Below are 20,138 nucleotides of genomic sequence, written 5' to 3'. Positions count from 1 at the left end.
GCCAGGAATCACACACGGTCTCAACAAACCAAGTGGACGCTCTGCTGTTAGGTGTGGTGAGATCCTGTGTGTGACTTCATTGATTCTGAGTGAGAGTGGTATTACTTTGATAACCACTTACCAGAAACACAAGGTCTTTTTTCTAAGAGATGATATTTTTTCATATGGATTGTTTTTCAGCCTTAATGGAGAAGTCAAATGACTGCATATATTGATTCTCTTGGTTCCCAGCTAAGCATGGAAACATAGCCTATAATTCAAAGCAATTATCTATTACTGTTGTATTTTAAAGAAATAGCCTCATTCTCTCTACAGCTTGAGTAATCTTGTGTTTGTAAGCTACAAACAAGCAAGTGTTCAATTTAAATTTCCATTGAGGAAACATGCATTGAGTGTTTTAGCCTATCAGCACTATATGCTGTCAGATTGTAAACCAGTAAACGCTGTGGATGATTAAAGTACTGTATTCTTGTTGTGGTTTTGGGGGTTTGTTTGTTTGCTTTTTTAAACAGTACACTGACTTGCTTAAAACTGACCCATGTGTTTACGTTGTGTCAAAGCAACACCTTTCCTTCTCCAGAGGGAAAGTGAGCGGAGTGACGGTGGTGGAATGCGGGGCTGGTGCCGTGGAGCGGGATTTCACTCCGTACCAGCGGGCCCTGAGGGATGCGGCGGGGGCGTGAGGCTGCTTTGTGCAGCTGTGTTTCAGCCGCACCGGGCGGTGTAGAGCGGAGGTGGAGACGGGCAAACGCGATCCCTTTTCTTTGACCCTGGGTGAGTTCTCGCCTCCCTCAGGAGGCGCCGGAGCCCACACGGACACGGCCCCTTTAAGAGGCGGCGCCTCAGCCCTGGGGCGGGGCCGCGCTCGCGGCGCTCGCCGTGACGTGCCCGCGCGCGCCGGCGGGGCCGCGCTGCCGCCATGGCCGACATGGCGGATCTGTTCGGCAGCGACGCGGACTCGGAGCCCGAGCACAAAGGTGCGGGTTTGTCGCCTCCCTGTCGTCCCTCCATCCCGCACGGGCGGGCCGCGCCGCCCGCCCGCCCCGTATCGCCCCTCTCGCATCGCCCGGGCTCGGGCGGGAGGCAGGGAGGGAGCGGCCCGCGGGAGGAGCGGAGCCGCGGGCCGAGGGGTCGGTGCCTGCAGGGGAGGGGATGAGGGAGCACCTCCCGGCTTTGGTCCTTAGCGTGTTTTCAAAGAACTTGTCTCCATTCTTGTAAATCGCTTTTCGAGGCAGATGTTCTTTTATTTTCCTGCTCGAAACGGCGTTTACCAGCCTCAGCATTGACGAGTAGCTCCAATGGCACAAACGTGCCCGGCTACATGATTTAGGTTAAACACATGGTGACTTTTGAATTTGTAGGATATCGTAAGCCACGTACATGTAGTTACTTGTTTAAGCCTTCGGTATTTTAATAATCTTATTTACCTTTGTGTAATTCCTTATTCCTTCTACAATTTTAGAATCTTAGATCACAGCTTGTGGCTTGAAACTTCATGTGGCATCATTTTTTGTTGTGTCTTTCTTCGGCTGTGCCTTTATTAGCAGACATTTTATTTTACTGTACTCGATAACTTTTGTCAGTCCTTCTTACAGTTCTCTGTAGGTTCTCTCTCTGGGGTTTGGGTTGGTTTTGGTGGTGGGGGGGTTAGTGTTAAGCAATGCCCATCATCTTATGGGCATCCTTGTAGGGACATTTTGACTTTTGAAAGGGTGATGCTTGTTTTGCAGATTCTGACTCTGGATCTGATTCAGATTCCGACCAGGAAAACGCCGGTTCTGGTAGCAACGCCTCTGGAAGCGACAGTGACCAGGACGATGACAGGGAGGCAGTAAAACCCAGCAATAAGGAGCTATTTGGAGACGACAGTGAGGATGAAGGAGCATCCCATCACTCAGGGAGTGACAACCACTCTGAAAGGTCCTACAATCGCTCTGAGGCCTCGGGGCACTCTGAGCACGAGGACAACGACCAGTCGGACGGGGACCAGCACAGCGCCTCAGAAGCTGCTCATGACGACGACGAGGATGATCGTGATCACGGCTCAGATGAAGGCAGTCACCACTCAGAGGGAGATGGTTCTGAAAAAGCACATTCAGAGGACGAGAAGTGGGGCAAGGAGGACAAAAGTGATCAGTCGGATGATGAGGAGAGGCAGCAGAACTCTGATGATGAGGAGAGGCAGCAGAACTCCGACGATGAGGAGAAGGCGCAGAACTCGGATGAGGATGAAAGGCCACAGGTGTCTGATGACGAGGAAAGACTCCAGAACTCGGATGAGGAGAAAATGCAGAACTCCGATGATGAGGAGAGGCCACAGGCCTCAGACGAGGAGAAGATGCAGAACTCAGATGACGATGAAAGGGCCCAGCGTTCTGATGAGGAGAAGATGCAGAACTCTGATGATGAGGAAAGGGCCCAGCACTCTGATGAGGAGGAGCAAGAGCACAAATCCGGTAGGACTGAGTACAGAAGTAATGATTTGCTGCTGGTTTGGTCTCTATTGTTTTGTTTGCGTTGGCCTGAAAAGATTCAAACTTCAGTGTAAAGGCATTAATTGTGTAGCTTTCGACTGTAGTCATCTTTGTAATGCTTTTTTTATGCAGCACTTTTAAAATTCCTTTTCCTCTGAATCAGCTTACTAATACAAAGGCATTTTAAAATTTGTGGAGCAAAGTTTTTAATTTGCTGAGAATAATTATGCTCCTTGGTAGAGTCTGCAAGGGGCAGCGACAGCGAAGATGAAGTTCTGCGAATGAAGCGAAAGAAACCAATTGCATCAGATTCAGAAGTGGAGAGTGATACAGAAGGGCAGAAAGGTAAATTGTGTTGTTGTTTTGTGGGGGTTTGAGTCCTTTAATCATCATCTTGAGGTGCCATTCATCTGCTCCAGGATAGAATTGGTAGCACTTGCTGTACATGTGACTGTAGTGCCATGGAAATAATGAAACAGCGGGAATTCTGTGGGGGGGATACATGCTGTGCTTCTGAATCTCTCTGGTTAGTTCTGTCAGCTTTTCAGCTTCCTCCATGAACTTTTCTTCTGTGAATGTTCTTTCAATATGTTTTTATTGAAAGATGTTAAGAAATGGTTCCTTTAATCAGAGCAGCCCAGGGAACCTGTACTGGTTTTTGTGGTGGGTTAGCTGGCTTGAGAGAGAAGTGTTGATTTTCTGAGAAGTAAAACCTCCAAAATGTATAATGAAGTTGCTGTTGCTTATGTTCAAGTTACTTGAATAAGGATTATCTTACATTCTTCTGTTGCCATTTTTCAACTACGTTCCCTTATTTGATAGAGTCTTCCCAGGAAAACATACCTTGAATCCTTAGCTTAAAAATACATGGAAAAACTGTTTTTCAGGATAAGGGAATAATGTGGGCTTCATAAACATTTGAAATTTTTAACCTCTGTAGGTGATTTCAAGTGTTAATAAGAGCGAGGGATTTGTTAACCTTTTTTTTTCTGTGAGTGTTCTTGCATTAGGCCTGTGTGTGCACATATAAGTGTGTTTTAAAATAGCAATTTTTCTGCTCAAGAGCATGCAGATGTCATGGATCTGTTTGGAGGTGCAGATGACATTTCCTCAGGGAGTGATGGAGAAGACAAACCACCAACCCCAGGACAGCCCATTGTGAGTAGACTTGACTTTTGAGATAATGGACACACCATTCCACTCTGAAATGCAGAACACCCATTGAGTTTAATAATATTTGAGTGAAAAAAAGTAATGACATGAAGTAAGCATTACGGATAATTTTGCCCCAGCTGAAAGAATTATTAAAGTTTTATACATAACTATCATATGGATTCATTTGTCTGCCTTCCCCCATCCCTGCTCTGCTTTTTGAATAGTTTTGATTGACATCAAATAACATCCAAAGCCATAGCTGTCTTTGGTACCTTATTACAGCTATTTCAAAAATATTTTGATTTTTATGATAAATTTTCATCTCTTGTTGATAATGCAGAAAAATATCCTTTTTAATCTGGGAGTTGTTGCCCATTTAGTCTCTGGTGCTTAACTGAAAACTGTAGATCAGCTTCTGTGCTGTTCTTTACTCTCTCTCGTCTCTGGAGTTTGCACTGGTATTTGAAGTCACTTTAAGTGGCACATGAAAATGCTGAATTGAATTGCTTTCAATGAAAATGTGTGAGTTCTTTTTTACCCCATCTCTCTCTGTGCATATGGATGACATTTCTGTAAGGAAAATGTACTTATTAGAGCAGCAGTAGCCAGGTAGACTTCTTTTCACTTATGCTCCTACTCTCCATTTTTTCATTAGGATGAGAATGGGCTGAGTCAAGAACAGCAGGAAGAAGAGCCTATTCCAGAGACCAGAATAGAGGTAGAAATACCAAAAGTGAACACAGACTTGGGTAATGATTTATATTTCGTGAAGCTCCCCAACTTCCTCAGTGTGGAGCCCAGGTAATTGCACGTTAAATACATGACTAATAAGGTTTTTTGGCGTTTCCCTATATTGCTCTTATTTAGTAATACAACTAAATGTGTTTGCCCTGTTTAAAATGGTTGACATTAAGATGAAAACTTGTGGCTGTGATTACTCAATTGTAATATCTATTGTTATGTAATGAGGTGCTGAGTAATTTTGAGCTTGTGTTTCAGCTTGATTGAATAACTTGCCTGTAAAAAGCAAAAATGTGATTTAATTGAAATCCCATGCTATCAGTTCAATTTTAAACATAGGTTCAGGCTCTCAGGGATGTGAAAGGCAAATGCACAGGATCTTTATTCACTTCTGAATGATTAAAAACAACATTTTGAATTTTAGATGGCGACCTTTTTTATCTGTATATGCTAAATGTACTGCTTTACTGTGAAGAGGCTGGTTACTCCTTTTCATGTTTACCTAACCCAAACTGAAGACATTGCTGGAACAATTATGTGAAACAAAATAATTGGAGTTTGTGATGTTAGGCCCTACAGGCCTGGTTCAGCACTTGTAGCAAATTACTGTTAAATCTCTCTCTTTGAGTGTTTTGTTAAGCAACTTTATTGGAAGTTCAGTAGGTGTCCTGTTAGGTGGCAGCACAGCCTTGTTTCTGTCATAGCTCAGTGAAACCATCCTTTGTGGCCTCTGGCTCTAGGCTGCTTCCAGAGAGAAATGTTAAGAATCCCGTTAGTGGCTGTAATCACTGAGATAAGTCCTGGTGATCACTGGGGGTCAGACAGGACTGAAAATAGAATTGCACTGCAGCAGAGTCTGTTTATCACTTCTTTCCCTTGCAACAGCCTGGAAAATATTAGGAAGGTGGTTAGGGAAAGTGTTCCCCCACCCACTCCCATCCCAGTCGCCAGAGAGGAAAAACGATCTCATTTTCCTTTCTCTTTGGCTGGTTTTGAGATTGAAATAAAAAAAAATACAAAGATTGTGCTCTTAGAAAATTTCCAATTCACCTCATTTATAAGATGACTTTTTTTTTCATTTTATTCTCTCTGTACAATGTTGTATGTATTTTGTTCCAGACTTAACCCTCACCCCATCATCCTGATACTAAAGAAACAATATTTTCTGAGGCAGACTTGCTTTTTTCAGCTAAAACCATTTGGAGGGTGTGAATGTTACTGTGGCTGTAATCACTGGTAGTGAGGACACTTGGGTTGGGCTCCTGAGGTGGGGAATCAATGCTGTGATTCCTTGCTGCAGGAATGGCTGTCTCACTGCAGTGCCTGCTGTTGTGGGCAGGTTATAATTTAAAATTTAAATTTTCAAGAACCTGTTATTTTGCACAACTCTAGAATAATCTGGATTAATCCTTTGGAAGAATAAAGAAAGTATTTTAAAATTTATTGCAGACCCTTTGATCCCCAGTATTACGAAGATGAGTTTGAAGATGAGGAGATGCTTGATGAAGAGGGTAGAACTAGGTTAAAACTCAAGGTATGATTTTAAGTTTCTTTTTCTCTTTTACACTTATCTAGCCACATTTCTTCAAAGTCTATTTCAGATATCTTGGAATGGTTTTGAAGTTGTGATTCAGATTAAGAAAGTGTGGGCCAGTTCAGCACTGAGGACAGTTGATTCATTTTAGTAATAAATTTTTAAAAACTCAACAGCTGCCTTCCACATATAAAAGCAACACTTTTCACCTTTGTTTCTTTGCATCATGCAGCAAATTATCAAGCCTTTCTAACTGCAATTCTTGACCTATATAGAGTATATTTTACCACAGTATTCCTTACTAAGAGTTAGAAAACATGTTTTGGGTTTTTCCCCACAGGTAGAAAACACAATACGATGGCGGATGCGACGAGATGAGGAAGGGAATGAGATCAGAGAAAGTAATGCACGGATAGTCAAATGGTCAGATGGAAGGTTAGTTTGGGCTTTTTGCTGTTGAAGGAATGCAGTTGTTCTTACAGTGATGTGCCATGACATGCAAAATTACAAGGTCAACAAGCTTTGACATCAGTTCTGTGCAGCACAAATTATTTTAGTCTCGGTGCTTTGAAAAGTTTATACTCTGCTTAGTTTGGATTGAAATATAATTATTGGCCATATATAAAAAGGAAACATGAAGGCTTTCTTCATTTAGAAATGAGACAAAAAAATAGACTGTAGTGGCTTTATCAAATAATTCATCTGTGAATCTCCTTTAAGCATGTCCCTCCACTTGGGCAATGAGGTCTTTGACGTGTACAAGGCGCCGCTGCAGGGAGATCACAACCATTTGTTCATCAGACAAGGGACAGGTCTACAAGGACAGGCTGTTTTCAAGACAAAGTTAACCTTCAGGTAAACATGCTATTCTACATCAAATGTTGATACTATTTTTGAAATTAAGTGTTGTAACGAGTATATAAAGATTAGAGATACCAGTTTGTAAATCTTCAGACCTTAACTGTTTAATAAGAATGTGCTATTTTCCAAAGGTTTGTCCTAAATTAGGTGTCCAATCTGGAAAGGTTAATGTGCCATTCAACTGTAATATGTAGGCTACATGTAATTTTTTTATACATGTGTTTTAAAAATGGATGATGCTTTTACTTTTGTGCAGATAAATCTTTGAAATCTTAGCTGTGCTGGTCCTACCGTTGTCCTTTGAAAATGGATACATTTCTTAAGAGGTATTTAACCCATAGCAATCTTTTACCAGGCCACACTCTACAGACAGTGCCACTCACAGGAAGATGACTCTGTCTCTGGCAGATAGATGTTCAAAGACCCAGAAAATCCGTATTTTGCCTATGGCAGGTCGTGATCCAGAGTCTCAGCGCACAGAAATGATTAAGGTATTGTGGCATGGAACTCACACACATAAAATCTTCTGATTTAATCTAAAAAAATCACAACTGTAATATAGCTGAACATTTTTAAACATTCTATGATTTATGAAAAACAGTATGTTTTGGAGTTTTAGGCAAGAGTTGTAAGCCATGGGTGTGGTTTGCTTAACCTTACAGGTGACAAAACTGACAATATTTACAGCCTTTACACTGCTGTGAAATTATTTCAAAAGCTGCAGTAGAATACAAAGAGCGCTTGAGACGGTTTGTTTGGGGTTTTTTTATCCATCAGTCTTTATATGTTGCTTCTTTGGACAGAAAGAAGAGGAGAGATTAAGAGCTTCCATCCGCAGAGAATCCCAGCAGCGACGGATGCGGGAGAAGCAGCACCAGCGTGGGCTGAGCGCCAGTTACCTGGAACCCGATCGCTACGATGAGGAGGATGAGGGAGATGATGCAATCAGTCTGGCAGCTATCAAAAACAGATACAAAGGTGGCATCAGAGGTAATCATAAACCTTAACAGCACGTTATTAGGGCCTGGGTGGTTCAGATAGATTAATTTCACAGGACAGTCCTGATAAGACGGTATTTTGCCAGTTGATACATGAGGAGACATTAATTCAGTTTGTGTAAGTTTATTTTGTTTACTCTGGACTTAGATTCTCTGGGACTTCAGCATTTTTGTAGGACTAAATGTAAGACAATTATTTTTAATATTCTCTCTTCCTCACCAGTTTCATATAAAGATAAATATTTATCTTTTTATTTTTCTCTGCAGAGGAACGTGCTAGAATCTACTCTTCGGACAGTGATGAGGGCTCAGATGAAGATAAAACCCAAAGACTACTCAAGGCAAAGAAACTTAATAGTGATGAGGTAAGAAAAGGACTTTGTTCTTAAGCTGCTCATTCTTGATGAGGAAAATTTCAGCACTAAATCTGATTTTTAAAGCTGAGACTTTCATAGTTTTCATTAATGCCATGATAAATGTATTATTTGACTTGGCATGCTTTCCATGGTAATTAATCACCAGTTTCTTATACACTACATTGTTTCATAGACATGAGTGGTTCCCAGAGGAGGTCCCTATTGTTATTGCTGATTTCAAGATGGAGAAATTTATGCAGAGTTATGTAAAATGACTTTACCAAAATTATGCAACGAGTAAGAAGACTTAATATTAGAATCCTAGTGCAGTGTTGTCCAAGCTACATGGTCCTCTCCTGTTTATTATGGAAATAGTGGAAGCATTTTACATAGTATTTCTACTCTTTTTAAATAGAAGAGTTAAAAAACTGAGTTAAAAGGAGTTAATGTCTATTGCTAAAAAGACATTATCCATCACCCGAGTATCATCCGAAACATTAGAAACATGATCAAGGTCACTGTAGCTACAGCAGCAGTGCTAATTCCTCATCTGAATTTGTGTTTTATTAGTTTGTAATTTATCACTGCTGGGTATTATCAGATGAGTCTTTTTTAGTTCAGGTAGTGTCACTGCCGGTGCAGCGCTGCAGTGTTACACAAGGAGGAAGCTTGCTCTCATTTTCACTTCCATACTGTGCTTCCTGTAAACTCCCCAGGAGGAATCCCACACTTCCCAGCCTCTGGGTGTTTGCTGCGTTCTGAATGCATGTTCTTGCTGCTGGGACACTCCTCTTACACTGTCACCTGAGTATTTGCACTAACAGGCATTGTAATGTGAAGCAGGAGTAAAAATCAGATTTTTCTTTGAAGGACATAGATTCTGGCTTTTTATTATACATTAGGAAATTTTAATGTTTCAGAAAATATGACCACAGTCCTGGAGACCACAGTAGTGAGTCGTGTAGACAAAACTGTAATTTTGTGAGCTCTGTGAGTGTTTGTAGAAATTGAATTGTTTATTTGTAAGACACTACCAGGTGTTAGTTCATGATACAGCGATGTCAGGACTTTGCAATTCCCTTCTCTCAGAAGAAAAAGTCTAGTCAACAGCATTTCTCTGCTGCTCGAGGAACAATAACCTCCATTTTAAAATGCCATGACTTGAAGGTAATATTCCTGTCAGGCCATGGAGGGGTGCTACAGTGTTACAGAAAACCCAGCCATGTGTAAGTACTTATTTCAGGGCCACAGAGGAACTGTGATATTTGTAATACATATCCACATATGTGAAACACTGAGTTCCTTGTACACACACATGCTTTTATGTGCTGTCAGTCAACAACACAGCACAAATCTTTGTCCTGATAACAATTTGTTGCTATTACTGTAAATGTCAATCTGTGATTAATACACTTTATCACCACACAGCAAGTAGTTTCACTGTTAATGGGGGTATTCTGCTGAACAGGAAGATGACTCATTGAACAATAGCCCAGCTAGATTACAAGAGAATGCTTGTTTTGAGGAAGAGGCTATCACTGAGATTCCCACCCCTACTAATTTCTGGTTTCCATGCTTAAAATTCCTTCCTAAGTGACATTCTCACGGTATTAACTTCATGCATTAATACAAAATAAAATGCTTTTGGATAAATAATTACTCATTAGAGTTCTGAAGCTTTAATTAAAGTTCTGAAACTCAGTCTTTGCTCCTTCGTAAAATCCAAGCAAGTTGCTTTAAAAAAACAAACCAAACCAAAAAAATCCCTCCACTTCCAAAACTGACAAATGGGAAAAGGGATGAGATTACTTAGACATGAGAGTATTTTTAAAGATACTCATCTTTTTAAGCAATAATTGAGTTACCACTTGTTCTTCACGTCACGATTGATGAGTTTTTCATGAATATCACGGCTCGGCTTCGCGAACGAGGATTTGGGAAGGGCTCTACCCACATTTGCTACAGGCACGCTGGTGGCTAAAGAGGCCAATGCAAGATAGACAAGATGGGTTGCAAAAGGCACAGCAGAAAGACTCCTTGGATGGTATTGGCAGGACATGATTCTTTCTGCGCTGTCTTTTCTCCTCGATGGTGATCCTGCGTGTGCTCTCAAAAGAAGCAGCAGCGTTATGGACTGCGTGTCTCCAGACCTCCCAATTGGAGGCCAGGGTAGGCCAGTGATGAAGATCAATATGGCCAAGGCTGAGATGTTGCTTCAGGGAGTCCTTGTATCTCCTCTTCGGGGCTCCTCTCTTGCGGCAGCCGGTGGCAAGTTCACCATAGAGCAGGATCTTAGGGAGGGGGTGGTTGGTCCTTCATCCTGGAGATGTGCCCTGCCCAGCACAGCTGTGTTCTCAGCAACATGGCCTCAATACTTGTCACTGCTGCTTGTTCTAGAACAGACATATTAGTCACATAATCTGCCCAGTGGATGTTTAGGATTGTACAGAGGCAGCGTTGATGGAGCGTTCCAGGAGTCGCAGGTGGTGGCGGTAGATGACCCACGATTCAGACCCATATAAGAGAGTAGACAGCACTATGGCTCTGTAAACACTGATCTTTGTACTTTTCTTCAGGTGTTCATTTCATGAATAAGTAGTGATTTAAAACGTTGTTTGGAAGGATGATTCAAACTGAACTGGTGTAAATGTACGTGGAGTAAAAAAATCAACCTGTTAACTTTATATTCAGGGACTGAAAATGGAACATCCAGTCTATAAAAGTCATTATGTTATTACTTGCAAACGGGTAATTAACTCAGTGATTTGAGTTCCTTTGACCAGCCCTTTGACACCTCATAAACTGTTATATTTCTTGGACTGTAAACTGGTGTTGATTCTGAGTACAAGTGGCTTCTCATAATTCTTTTTCTTTATGCCAGAGAGTGGTTTTGGTTTTGTAATGAACAAAATGCCTACCCACTTACAGGATTTCTTCTTTGCTTCAGTAGTTCTGATTTAGGGCATGTAAGTATAAGTAGTCTGAAAACTTAGCAAAGCTACAACGGCTGCCTAAGGGGAATGTGTGTTTCTTGGAAAATTCACTGCAAATCTGAGGAGTTACCCAAGTTACCCATGCTTGTAAGACTTGCTGAGAATGATATTGCACATTATAAATCCAGATTATGACAGAGACTGCCCATGCCATAGCTCAGACTGAGGCAGATGTGGTTGCAGGTCCATTGAGGTGAATGGAGCTCCAGGGGTGGGGGTTTTGACACTGGTGGCTGAACTTGAGTATTTCAGTTACCAAAATGGAAAACCTAGAACTAGTAATTTTGCTTTTCTTACAAGAATGGCTTTGAGGTCTTTTTGTTGTTCTTCTGAGTTTGTTTTTTTATTTTAGCTTCAAGTATGGTGGTTTATTTTTGTCCTTTTTTGCCTTTAGGAGGGTGAACCTTCTGGAAAGAGAAAAGCAGATGATGACGACAAAGCAAGTAAGAAGCATAAGAAATACGTGATCAGCGATGAAGAGGAAGAAGATGACGATTAATATTAAGGAAGAACAGCAGTTGATTTTTTTGTTGTTGTTTTTTATACATATATTTATATATATATTGTACAGTTCTCTTAGGGCAAAGTTGTAAGTAACCATAATGGGGTTATTTTGATAAAGGAAAATTCCAAAGTCTGCGTTTTTGGTGTAAATGAAGTTTTTTGATTTCCTTTTACTTTATAAGATTTTTCTCTTATTGCAGCACATGTTGCACCAGGGATCATCACAGTGCTGGTTTTTATCTTGCACAGCACATTTAAGTTTTGAAAATTGTAGTAACTGGTTATTCAAGTGAATGGGTCAGTAACTTTACTGAGTTCATTGGGAGAAGCCATGCTAATCTCTGTTAAATGCTTAAATGATAAATTTGTCTGACAAGGGTATGGTGATTTAGCTTGCTGTCTGTGTGGAAGGGTTGGAAGAACATACAGTGGTACAGTACAAGTCTGTTTTTTCCCTAGATATTCCTTACTTCCTGTTTACAGTGGACAGCACATTACTATGCTGGTATATTTTGCTAACTAAAAATATTTCTTGCCACGTTTGAGTAAACTGTGAAGTTCATGCAGTTAGAATAGTTAACTGATCACAGAAGACATTTATTTTTCATGCATTGAAGCCCAGAATGAAAATCTGCCTCTTGCCTTGTTTCTTATTAATAATAATAAACAACAAAAATAATAATAATTGGCACATGCTAGTGATGTAAATGTCAGAGTAAAAGCACTCCTTTTATCAAGACTCAGTAATTTCTGCCAGCAGAGATGAGAGTATCCTTTAAAAGGGGAGATGAACCAGAATGCAAAAATACAACCTAATAATAGTGTCTCAGAATCTCATATAATTCTTATGGTGCTATTTCCTATTGTTGCTGGTTGGTTTTATAAATGGTTTTTTTTAAGCTGGGAAGTCACAGGAGGAGAATGTCCATTGCTGCTTTTACACTGTTTCTAAACACCTTATTTGATGATCAAATACCAGTTGTGAAGTGGGGAAACGCTGGAAGAAATACCTGAACTTTTCCACACTTTCTTTCCAGGATGACATATCCCATATGTGTTTTCTGTGCTTGGTGAAGGAGCATTCCTACATTCTCTGTGTTGCCTTTTTGACTGACTTTTCACACAGTCCTGCAGAGCCTGGATATGACTTGAAGAAGTTGAGAAAATGGAAGTAGCTGAACACCTCTTTAAACAAAATCATTGACTGATGCTGTGCAAAGTTGATTATGTGGATTTGTGTTATGTAAGCTGAAATAAAGTAGCTGGTAGTTATTGAAGGACTGTTCCCCATCTCTCTCCTGCCCAGCTGAATTCTGCCTTTTTATAAAACAGTAGAAGGGTGAAAGTGCCTCACAGTGAGCGCTTTGCTCGTGATATTCCCCGGTTCTTTGAGTTAGAGCTTTCAACCTGGACATCTTGCTTTTGTCCTCTTTAATTAGGACGGTTGTTTGTCACAATACTCTACCTCCATTTCTCCTGCCTGGAAGGTGTGGGAAGCGTTCTGGCTGCAGTAGGACAGAGCTCTGGTGTGTTGATATGTTCTGCTGAGCAGCTGACTGCAGTTTAGACATTTGCAAGTAAGAAAACAAAGTGAAAAATATCAACTTGCAAGTCTGATGGCCTGAGAAACTATTCTTTTTTTCTATAATTAAATTGTTATCTAAGAGTTTCTGTGCCTCTTTAATGTGCAGATAAAACCTTTCTCCGTCTGCTAGAATTTTGACCCTGTAATCCTCTTAGTTTAAACCTCTGCTGGGAGACTGGTTCCTTACATGAGGTTACCTGCTCTCCGTTTGTAACCTTCTCAGGAAGAAACCAGCTGTTTAGGAAGGGACTCATTATGGGTGTAACATGCTGTACTTTAACTTAAAAGCTTCCCAGATACCTCTTAAACAACAAATTTGGCATATGGAAACAGCACCATTTCACCGGTAATGTGTTTGCTTTTATGTCAGTTTAATGAAGATGTTGGCTATTTTTATTTTTACTACACTCCTAAGAGTGAAAATGTTTTAATCACTTTCATAAGTTTGATGCTGACTAAGCCTTTACTAAGTAAGTGGTCCACTTTAGCTTCCAAAAATGAGGCTTTTTCTGGATTACGAAGATGAAAAGAAGTAATTTTTTACACTCTTGTCTTTTGTAAATTGCTCTTTTAAAGTCTTATTTAAATGTGGACTTTTAAAAAGTGTTTTCTCAGCTTAAATTAGTTTAACAATCGTCTTGTAATTAAAGTCACTTAAATGAACTTAGCCTTATCCACAGTATTTTTTTAGTCGTGGGTCTAATGTATAGTTTTATTTCACTCAAGGACAGTTTTTGCTATTCCTTTTCCAAGTATATAAAAATCTGTGTGTTCATCTAATGAGGGGGTATAAAGCCTGTCCTGGTGCCTGGTGAGTCCTTATGGTAGGTTGGTAAAAGGTTCAGGAGGTGTGTTGTACAGTGACAACTGTACAACTGGATAGTGGGAATACATAGGGAATATACTGACTTTTATCTTGCCAGCCAGCTGACTTATCTGGCTGCCCTTACTCTATAGACATGCTGGATAGGATGTTCCTGTAAATAAAAGTGTTTGGTGGATATTGAAATATCCATGTTTCATTTTAAATAACCTTAATTCCAGTGGGATGAAAAAATTAGGGGGCACGGGAATGAATATTCAAAGAGCAGAAGCTGTCCTGTAGTGGCTGAGTGAGCTCCAGAATTTTCTGCAGCTCTAACTGCCCCCATTCTTATCACAGAAGTAACATCTGTGCATCTATTTAGGTTATTTATGGTGCTTGTCTGGTTGATAATTAGGTTTGTGTATACTGTAACCAGTTAGGTAATGTTTTCCCAGGATCTCCACTGGCAAGTGGCTCATTTTTGCTTTTGGAATAGAGTGTGGTAGAAAACTTCAGAAAGGTTCCTTTGTGCCCTTCAGGTCAGATGCTGCAAACAGTCAGCTCAGTCCCCTGAGCTGTGTTTTCCTGTGATCTCAGGGGGCTACATTTTCTTTTGGAAGCAGCTGGTTCACAGTTGCCTTGGGTGAAGGCTTTTCTGTTGTGAGCTGAGTGAGTGATACTGGTATTTTCATAGTAGTGGCAGAGCACAAAGAATTAAGAGCAAAGACTTGGAAGTTTCATAGCTAAGGAACCTTGTTAAGGACCTTGTCAACAATGAGCTCTGGGAAGCTCTACAAAACAGGTAATTGCTGTTGTTGCAGGTGTGCTTTGGCATATAGAATCATAGGATATCTCCAACTGGAAAGGAGCCATAAGGATTGTCGAATCCAACTTGCTGCTCCTCTCAGGACTACTTAAAACTAAACCCTAGGACTAAGAGCATTGTCCAAGTGCTTCTTGAACTCTGTCAGGGGTGGTGCAGTGACCTGTTCCCTGAGGAACCTGTTCCAGTGGTGAGCTCTCTGTGTGAAGAACCTTTCCCTACTGTCCAGCCTGAGCTTCCCCTGATGCAGCTTCGCTCCATTTCCTCATGTCCTGTGACTGGTCACCAGAGGGATCAGCCCCTCTCACCCACTGTCCTCCTCTGAGCAGTTGTGGGCTGCAGTGAGGGCACCCCTCTATGGCTGTGCTGGCTGTGGGGCAGTGCATCAGGGCATTATCTTAAGTTCATTATGAATTAATTGTAAATAATAACAGCACGGACTTTGTCTGTCCTAAATAACTGATAATTTGATAGTATCCTTACGTTTTTTTTCTCCTGAAGAAAACCTTGTTTAGAAAAGTTGATTACTAGAGCATATTGATGGGCTGTTCTGTGCTAAGGAAGAGATGCTGTGCTCTGTTGGTGTGTTCCCTTAGTTGATAGTACATATGGCTGTGGGAGAACCTTCCTGTACGAGTGAGTGAGTCAAAATTCATATGAGGGGTAGATAAGGAGGGATTGGTGTTTTATGGATACCACTCCTGGGTTTTTTCATATATATCCATATATATGAATGTGTATTTTCCATGTAATTCTCATGTCTCTGGACATGAGCAAAAGCTTTCCTTATATCTACAGATGAAAATACTTTCTGAACATGATTGCACAGTGACCACGTTTAAACTGAGAACATTTCACTAATCTGTGGATATGTTACCCTTTTACAAATCTTGTTTGATCTCTCGGAACTAAATAGGATTATTCTGGCTCTCAGACTTTTTCAAACACTAAACCTGGAGTAGCTGCTGCCATGTAGGAGGCAGCTCCATGTATCTGGTTGTCTGTCTTAAGGTTTAGTCCTGCCATAGCATGACATTACTAGATATAGGGGGAAATAAATCTGTGAATGCTGCACTGCCAGTTTGAAGACTTGAGTCACTCTGTAATTTGGCACTTTACTGAACTTCAGGGCTGCTGTTTTCCATAGCTGTTTACTACCTCTGCTCCTGGTTTTTCTTAGGACAACTTTCCCTTCGGTTAGCCAGCAAAGTTTCTGAGTAAGCAGGATTATCTGAGCTTTTTCATGTCATTTAAATGTCCTTAATACATGTGCAATGACATTTATTAAAGGCAGTTCTGGATTTACATCATGGGAATTATATAAATGTGCACTGCATTGTGATTGCAGTATGTTCCCTAGAAATACTTACACCTCTGCATAAGTCACACAGTCGTGTAGAGCAGTGTTTTAAAATTATTTCTGTCTCTGAACTTACTTGCAAGGGATCCACACCATCTAAGAAAAGCTGGAAGGTTGGGAACAGGCTTCTGTTGGATGTGCAGAAGAGTTCATGCTGCATATTGAAAAAGGTTGAGAGCTGACCTGGGCGCTTGGGACAGTTCATAGTTTTGGATGTAGCACTGGATATCACACAGTATTTTGCATCTGACATAGTTGACTGCATAGAAAAACAATTCCCACATAAGCTGGAAGGAAGCTTTTTTAAGGAAAAGAAATTATTTTGAGGCATGTTTTGTGAACTCCTTTTCAGCCTCTCTTTATCCCCCCCCTTTTTTTTTTGCCTTCCTTTCACAATATCTTATTAAATCTCTTCAGACCTTCCTAGGCCTAACAGGTTTTTGTTGTTACACAACATCATCCAAGGTGTGCTGGCAGATCAGCTCTATTGCCAGGGATCTAGAAACGAGGGCTCAAGGTTCTTGACACAGTTAAGAAAGTGTCACATTTGAGCTGGGGATCTCTGGGAGTGGTTGAAGACTGATGCATTGCATGCTCTGGGGCTGAACTCTGAGCAAACACATTTTTTTCAGCACACGGTGACAGTAAAATTTAAAAAGTATACAGCTTTCCAAGGTTATTAGAGATTTTAGGTAAACTGGCTTTTTGAAGGCCTTTGATCTTGAAGGGGTCCAGCTTTTAGGTGTATCTTACATCAGGTCATATGGGTGTTTCAAAAACCTGAAAAGCTTTAAAATTAAAGGAAGTCTGAAATTAAATAGAGGGGGGAAAAAATGTTGGGTTTTTTGGAAGCAGGGAAATGCAGAACTCCTAGCAGGTGTTTAATCCAGTAGAGAGGGGCTTTTTTGGATGAACCCGGGGCTGTCTGAATCTGCAGCTGCCTGTCTGCAGGAAGCCACCTGCCCTGGGGCAGAGCTGAGCAGGACCATGCAAAGGAGGTGCACAGAAGGTGTGGGAGGGAATGAAGACATGAGTCACAGCCTTTTGTAGTGTGGCTGTATCTTGGCCTCACACTCAGGGGGTTGTTGCAGCTGAGTTCGAGAGAGGCACAATGTTATTTCTTGCTCTTTGGGAAATACGGCAATTAATGAAGAGTGGGCTCACAGATAAAAAAACAGAGGCATGCCCTGGCTTTCTATAAACATGCACTAATTACTCAGAAGTACACAAGTTGTCTGCCAGGAGGATGTGTTTTTCAAATGGTGGGTCCAGATGGTCCCTTCTAAACCATATAAATATATGTGTTTTAAAACCGGTAACGAAGAAGGCTGTAAAATAAACTGAAAACTTGCATTAAAAAGGAAAAAAAAAAGTTAGAATACACACTAATGCAATTTTGGGCTGAAAAAATATTCGCATTCAACAACAGCAGCAGGAGATACTTCACGTATCTCCACACACACAGTCTGCTGTGCCTTTGCATTGCCCAGGCTGTGCAGCTCCCCAGGCACAGTGGGATAACCTGTGCAGCTCCCCAGGCACAGCAGGATAACCTGTGCTGGGGCAGGAGGCTCCTCGTGCAGGTCCCACACGTGCGAGTCCTCCCCGTTAGTCACTCGTTTATCGCTCCATCTGACGGCTCAGCTCTCGCCTGGTGTTTCTGCTCTTGCAAGGCAGGGCTGCACTTCTCCACGTATGAAATGCTTGGCTGTTGCATAAGTTATGGTGTGTAAGTGCTTTTCAGACAAGGTGCAGCTTTATTCCGCTCCACGATGGTTTATGGGAAGGGTCTTGTGAGCGTGTGAAGCCCCTCTGAAACCCAGATTGTGGCACAGTAGGGCTGGTGTTAGATGGGAGCATGGCTTACAAACCCTATAAAGAGTTTACACAAAGCTTTAGAGAGCAGGAAAATGTTTGCTGAGATGCAGAGTAGCAAATCTCTAAAGCCAAAATTCTGCAGTACATAATACTGAGGGCTTTAGTCCTTGGGTTCTTGGCATGAAACACCAGTGGGTTTAAGTTCATAGGAAAATACATTTGCACATGGACCTCCATGCTCAGAGACAGGGTAAAGTTCGTGTAAGCCTTTCTGACAGATTTTAACCTGTAAGTTCACAGTGATGGTTGTGCTGCTTAACTGTGCCCAGTTTCCCAAAGGTTTCCTGAGTCTCAGCTCACCTTTTGCTAGTTTCAGTCAGTACATTTTCTACTCTTGGTAGACGAGAACAAGCTGCAATTTTCATAGCTGCTTTTTGAGCATTTTTTCTAAATACAGTGGTGTCTCTCTCACTCAGTTGTGGACCACCAAGTAAGTCTTGTCAGCTCCCATTTTGCTTGGACTCAGGGATTATTCCCTCTTCTGGAAAAAAAAAAAGAAAAGGTGCCCTAAGGCCTTAAACTTAAAGTTTTGTTGGCTGTCTGTATGTGGGGAGTCTGTTTTGTGAAGAGGCCTTGCATTGCTTGAGGTCATTTGGAGGTGGGAGGTGAAACATCCTTGTGCTTTGGTGTGACCTTGATGATGCGTTGGCAGAGCTTTGATGTGAAAAGCTGAGAGCGCTGCTTTGGGCCAGCTGTAACTAGTCCATGTCGCCGTTCATCAGTTTTAGGGTTTCAGAAGGGAACAGTGCAGATTAGGAGAGAGCAGCACACAAGATTCTTGTCATTGGGCAGCTTTTTGGTTCTTGTGACCGGTTTCCATAGCAGGAAAATACGCAGCTTTGGTTAAACCTGTTATGTGTGACTTTGTTGTTGTGCTCTAAAATGATTCCTGTATTTAACAGCAGCGTCGAGCGGTGTAAAATCTGCTGTTGCCAGATAGAGAGTGGGTGTTGTGCCAGAGTGTTTGTGCAGATAGGAGCTGCTCCGGCAGCTGAAGGGCAGCTGGCAGCTCTCCTGCCTCGTCATGCGCGCTGGCAGGCTGCGGGCAGCCCGGTGAACTGATTCACCACTCCAAAATAACCTGCTGGGCCGGGCTGTTCTTGTGAACCCTCGTGCACCTCGGCGTGATCAAGGATAGACAATGAGATTCTCTTCTGGGAGTTGGGAGTTTGTGTGTTGTTAACACCAAATAGGAGTGGGATTTGTGTTTTGAGCTGAAGATCCCAGCGTGTGCTGGGGTCCCTCTTGTCCTTTGGGAAAACAAGCAGTGACTTCTTTTTGCCAGATCTGCAGGGTGATCCCACAGTTGTGCTTCCACGGAGTTGGGTGCAAGTATGGGGGCTTGCCTACCAGGAATGCTCTTCCACTAGCAAAAGGAGTCTCGTAATCCCAGTGCTGGTGGCATTGTCATCTGTCCCACAGCAGCGATTCACGGCAGTTTTTCTTTCTTTTTCTGAAAATCTGCCAACTCTATATGAGAAGAAGAGTCGTCTCCAGCTGCCATTTAGAGAAAGGTGGTGGCAGGGAAGGATTTCAGATTTTGTAGAAGTGAGGGTATCCCTGGGGGATGTTTGTAGTAAAAACCTGATCATTTTACCCCAGCAAATCCCAGGCACTACTTTCTGAAGTGAAGGGATAGCTCACTGAAATTCCATCCTGTGTGGATGTGGGCAGCCCTTGTGCCACCGCAGCTCTTTGAGCAGCCTTAGGAAGGTACCAGGGCAGTTGTGCAGAGCAACCTCTTGCCAGGGTCTTTTCTGTGCTTACTGCAGTCCCCTCCTTTGCTTTGGGTCCTCTGATTCCTCTACAGAAATCAGTACTGGTGTCCTCATTCTGTTTGTGGTAAATTCTGAAATGAAGTGCATATTTAGCAATGGTTTTAATCTCTTTAAAAATTGCTGTCATGTTCGTTTCTGTTTTCAAGAGCAACTAAACACCTTTTTTCTCTCCAGCCTCCCTCCACTTCCCCAGGCTGCCAAGGTGCAGAATCGCTCCTTTTAACCGACAATAGTTAATCACCACCTTTTGCAAAATGGCCTGCAATGTATTTTCTTTCTGTTGCTCTTCTGCC

At 41.7% G+C, this 20,138-nt stretch overlaps 1 protein-coding gene across 1 annotated transcript; it reads left to right on the top strand.

The window, feature by feature from the left end:
- The first annotated feature begins 883 nt into the window (after positions 1-883).
- Positions 884-12,893, top strand: LEO1 (LEO1 homolog, Paf1/RNA polymerase II complex component). Its single transcript, XM_027688503.1, has 12 exons — positions 884-977; positions 1,731-2,456; positions 2,715-2,819; positions 3,538-3,632; positions 4,285-4,430; positions 5,820-5,904; positions 6,245-6,339; positions 6,625-6,759; positions 7,121-7,256; positions 7,569-7,755; positions 8,031-8,128; positions 11,507-12,893. The coding sequence occupies exons 1-12, from the start codon at positions 920-922 to the stop codon at positions 11,609-11,611; spliced, it is 1,971 nt and encodes a 656-aa protein (XP_027544304.1). The 5' UTR covers positions 884-919; the 3' UTR covers positions 11,612-12,893.
- Positions 12,894-20,138: the final 7,245 nt, after the last annotated feature.

This window comes from Neopelma chrysocephalum, unplaced genomic scaffold, assembly GCF_003984885.1.
Source record: "Neopelma chrysocephalum unplaced genomic scaffold, ASM398488v2 Primary Assembly neopelma1_75, whole genome shotgun sequence".
Lineage (NCBI taxonomy): Eukaryota > Metazoa > Chordata > Aves > Passeriformes > Pipridae > Neopelma > Neopelma chrysocephalum.
This window is presented reverse-complemented; position numbering and strand designations above follow the sequence as displayed.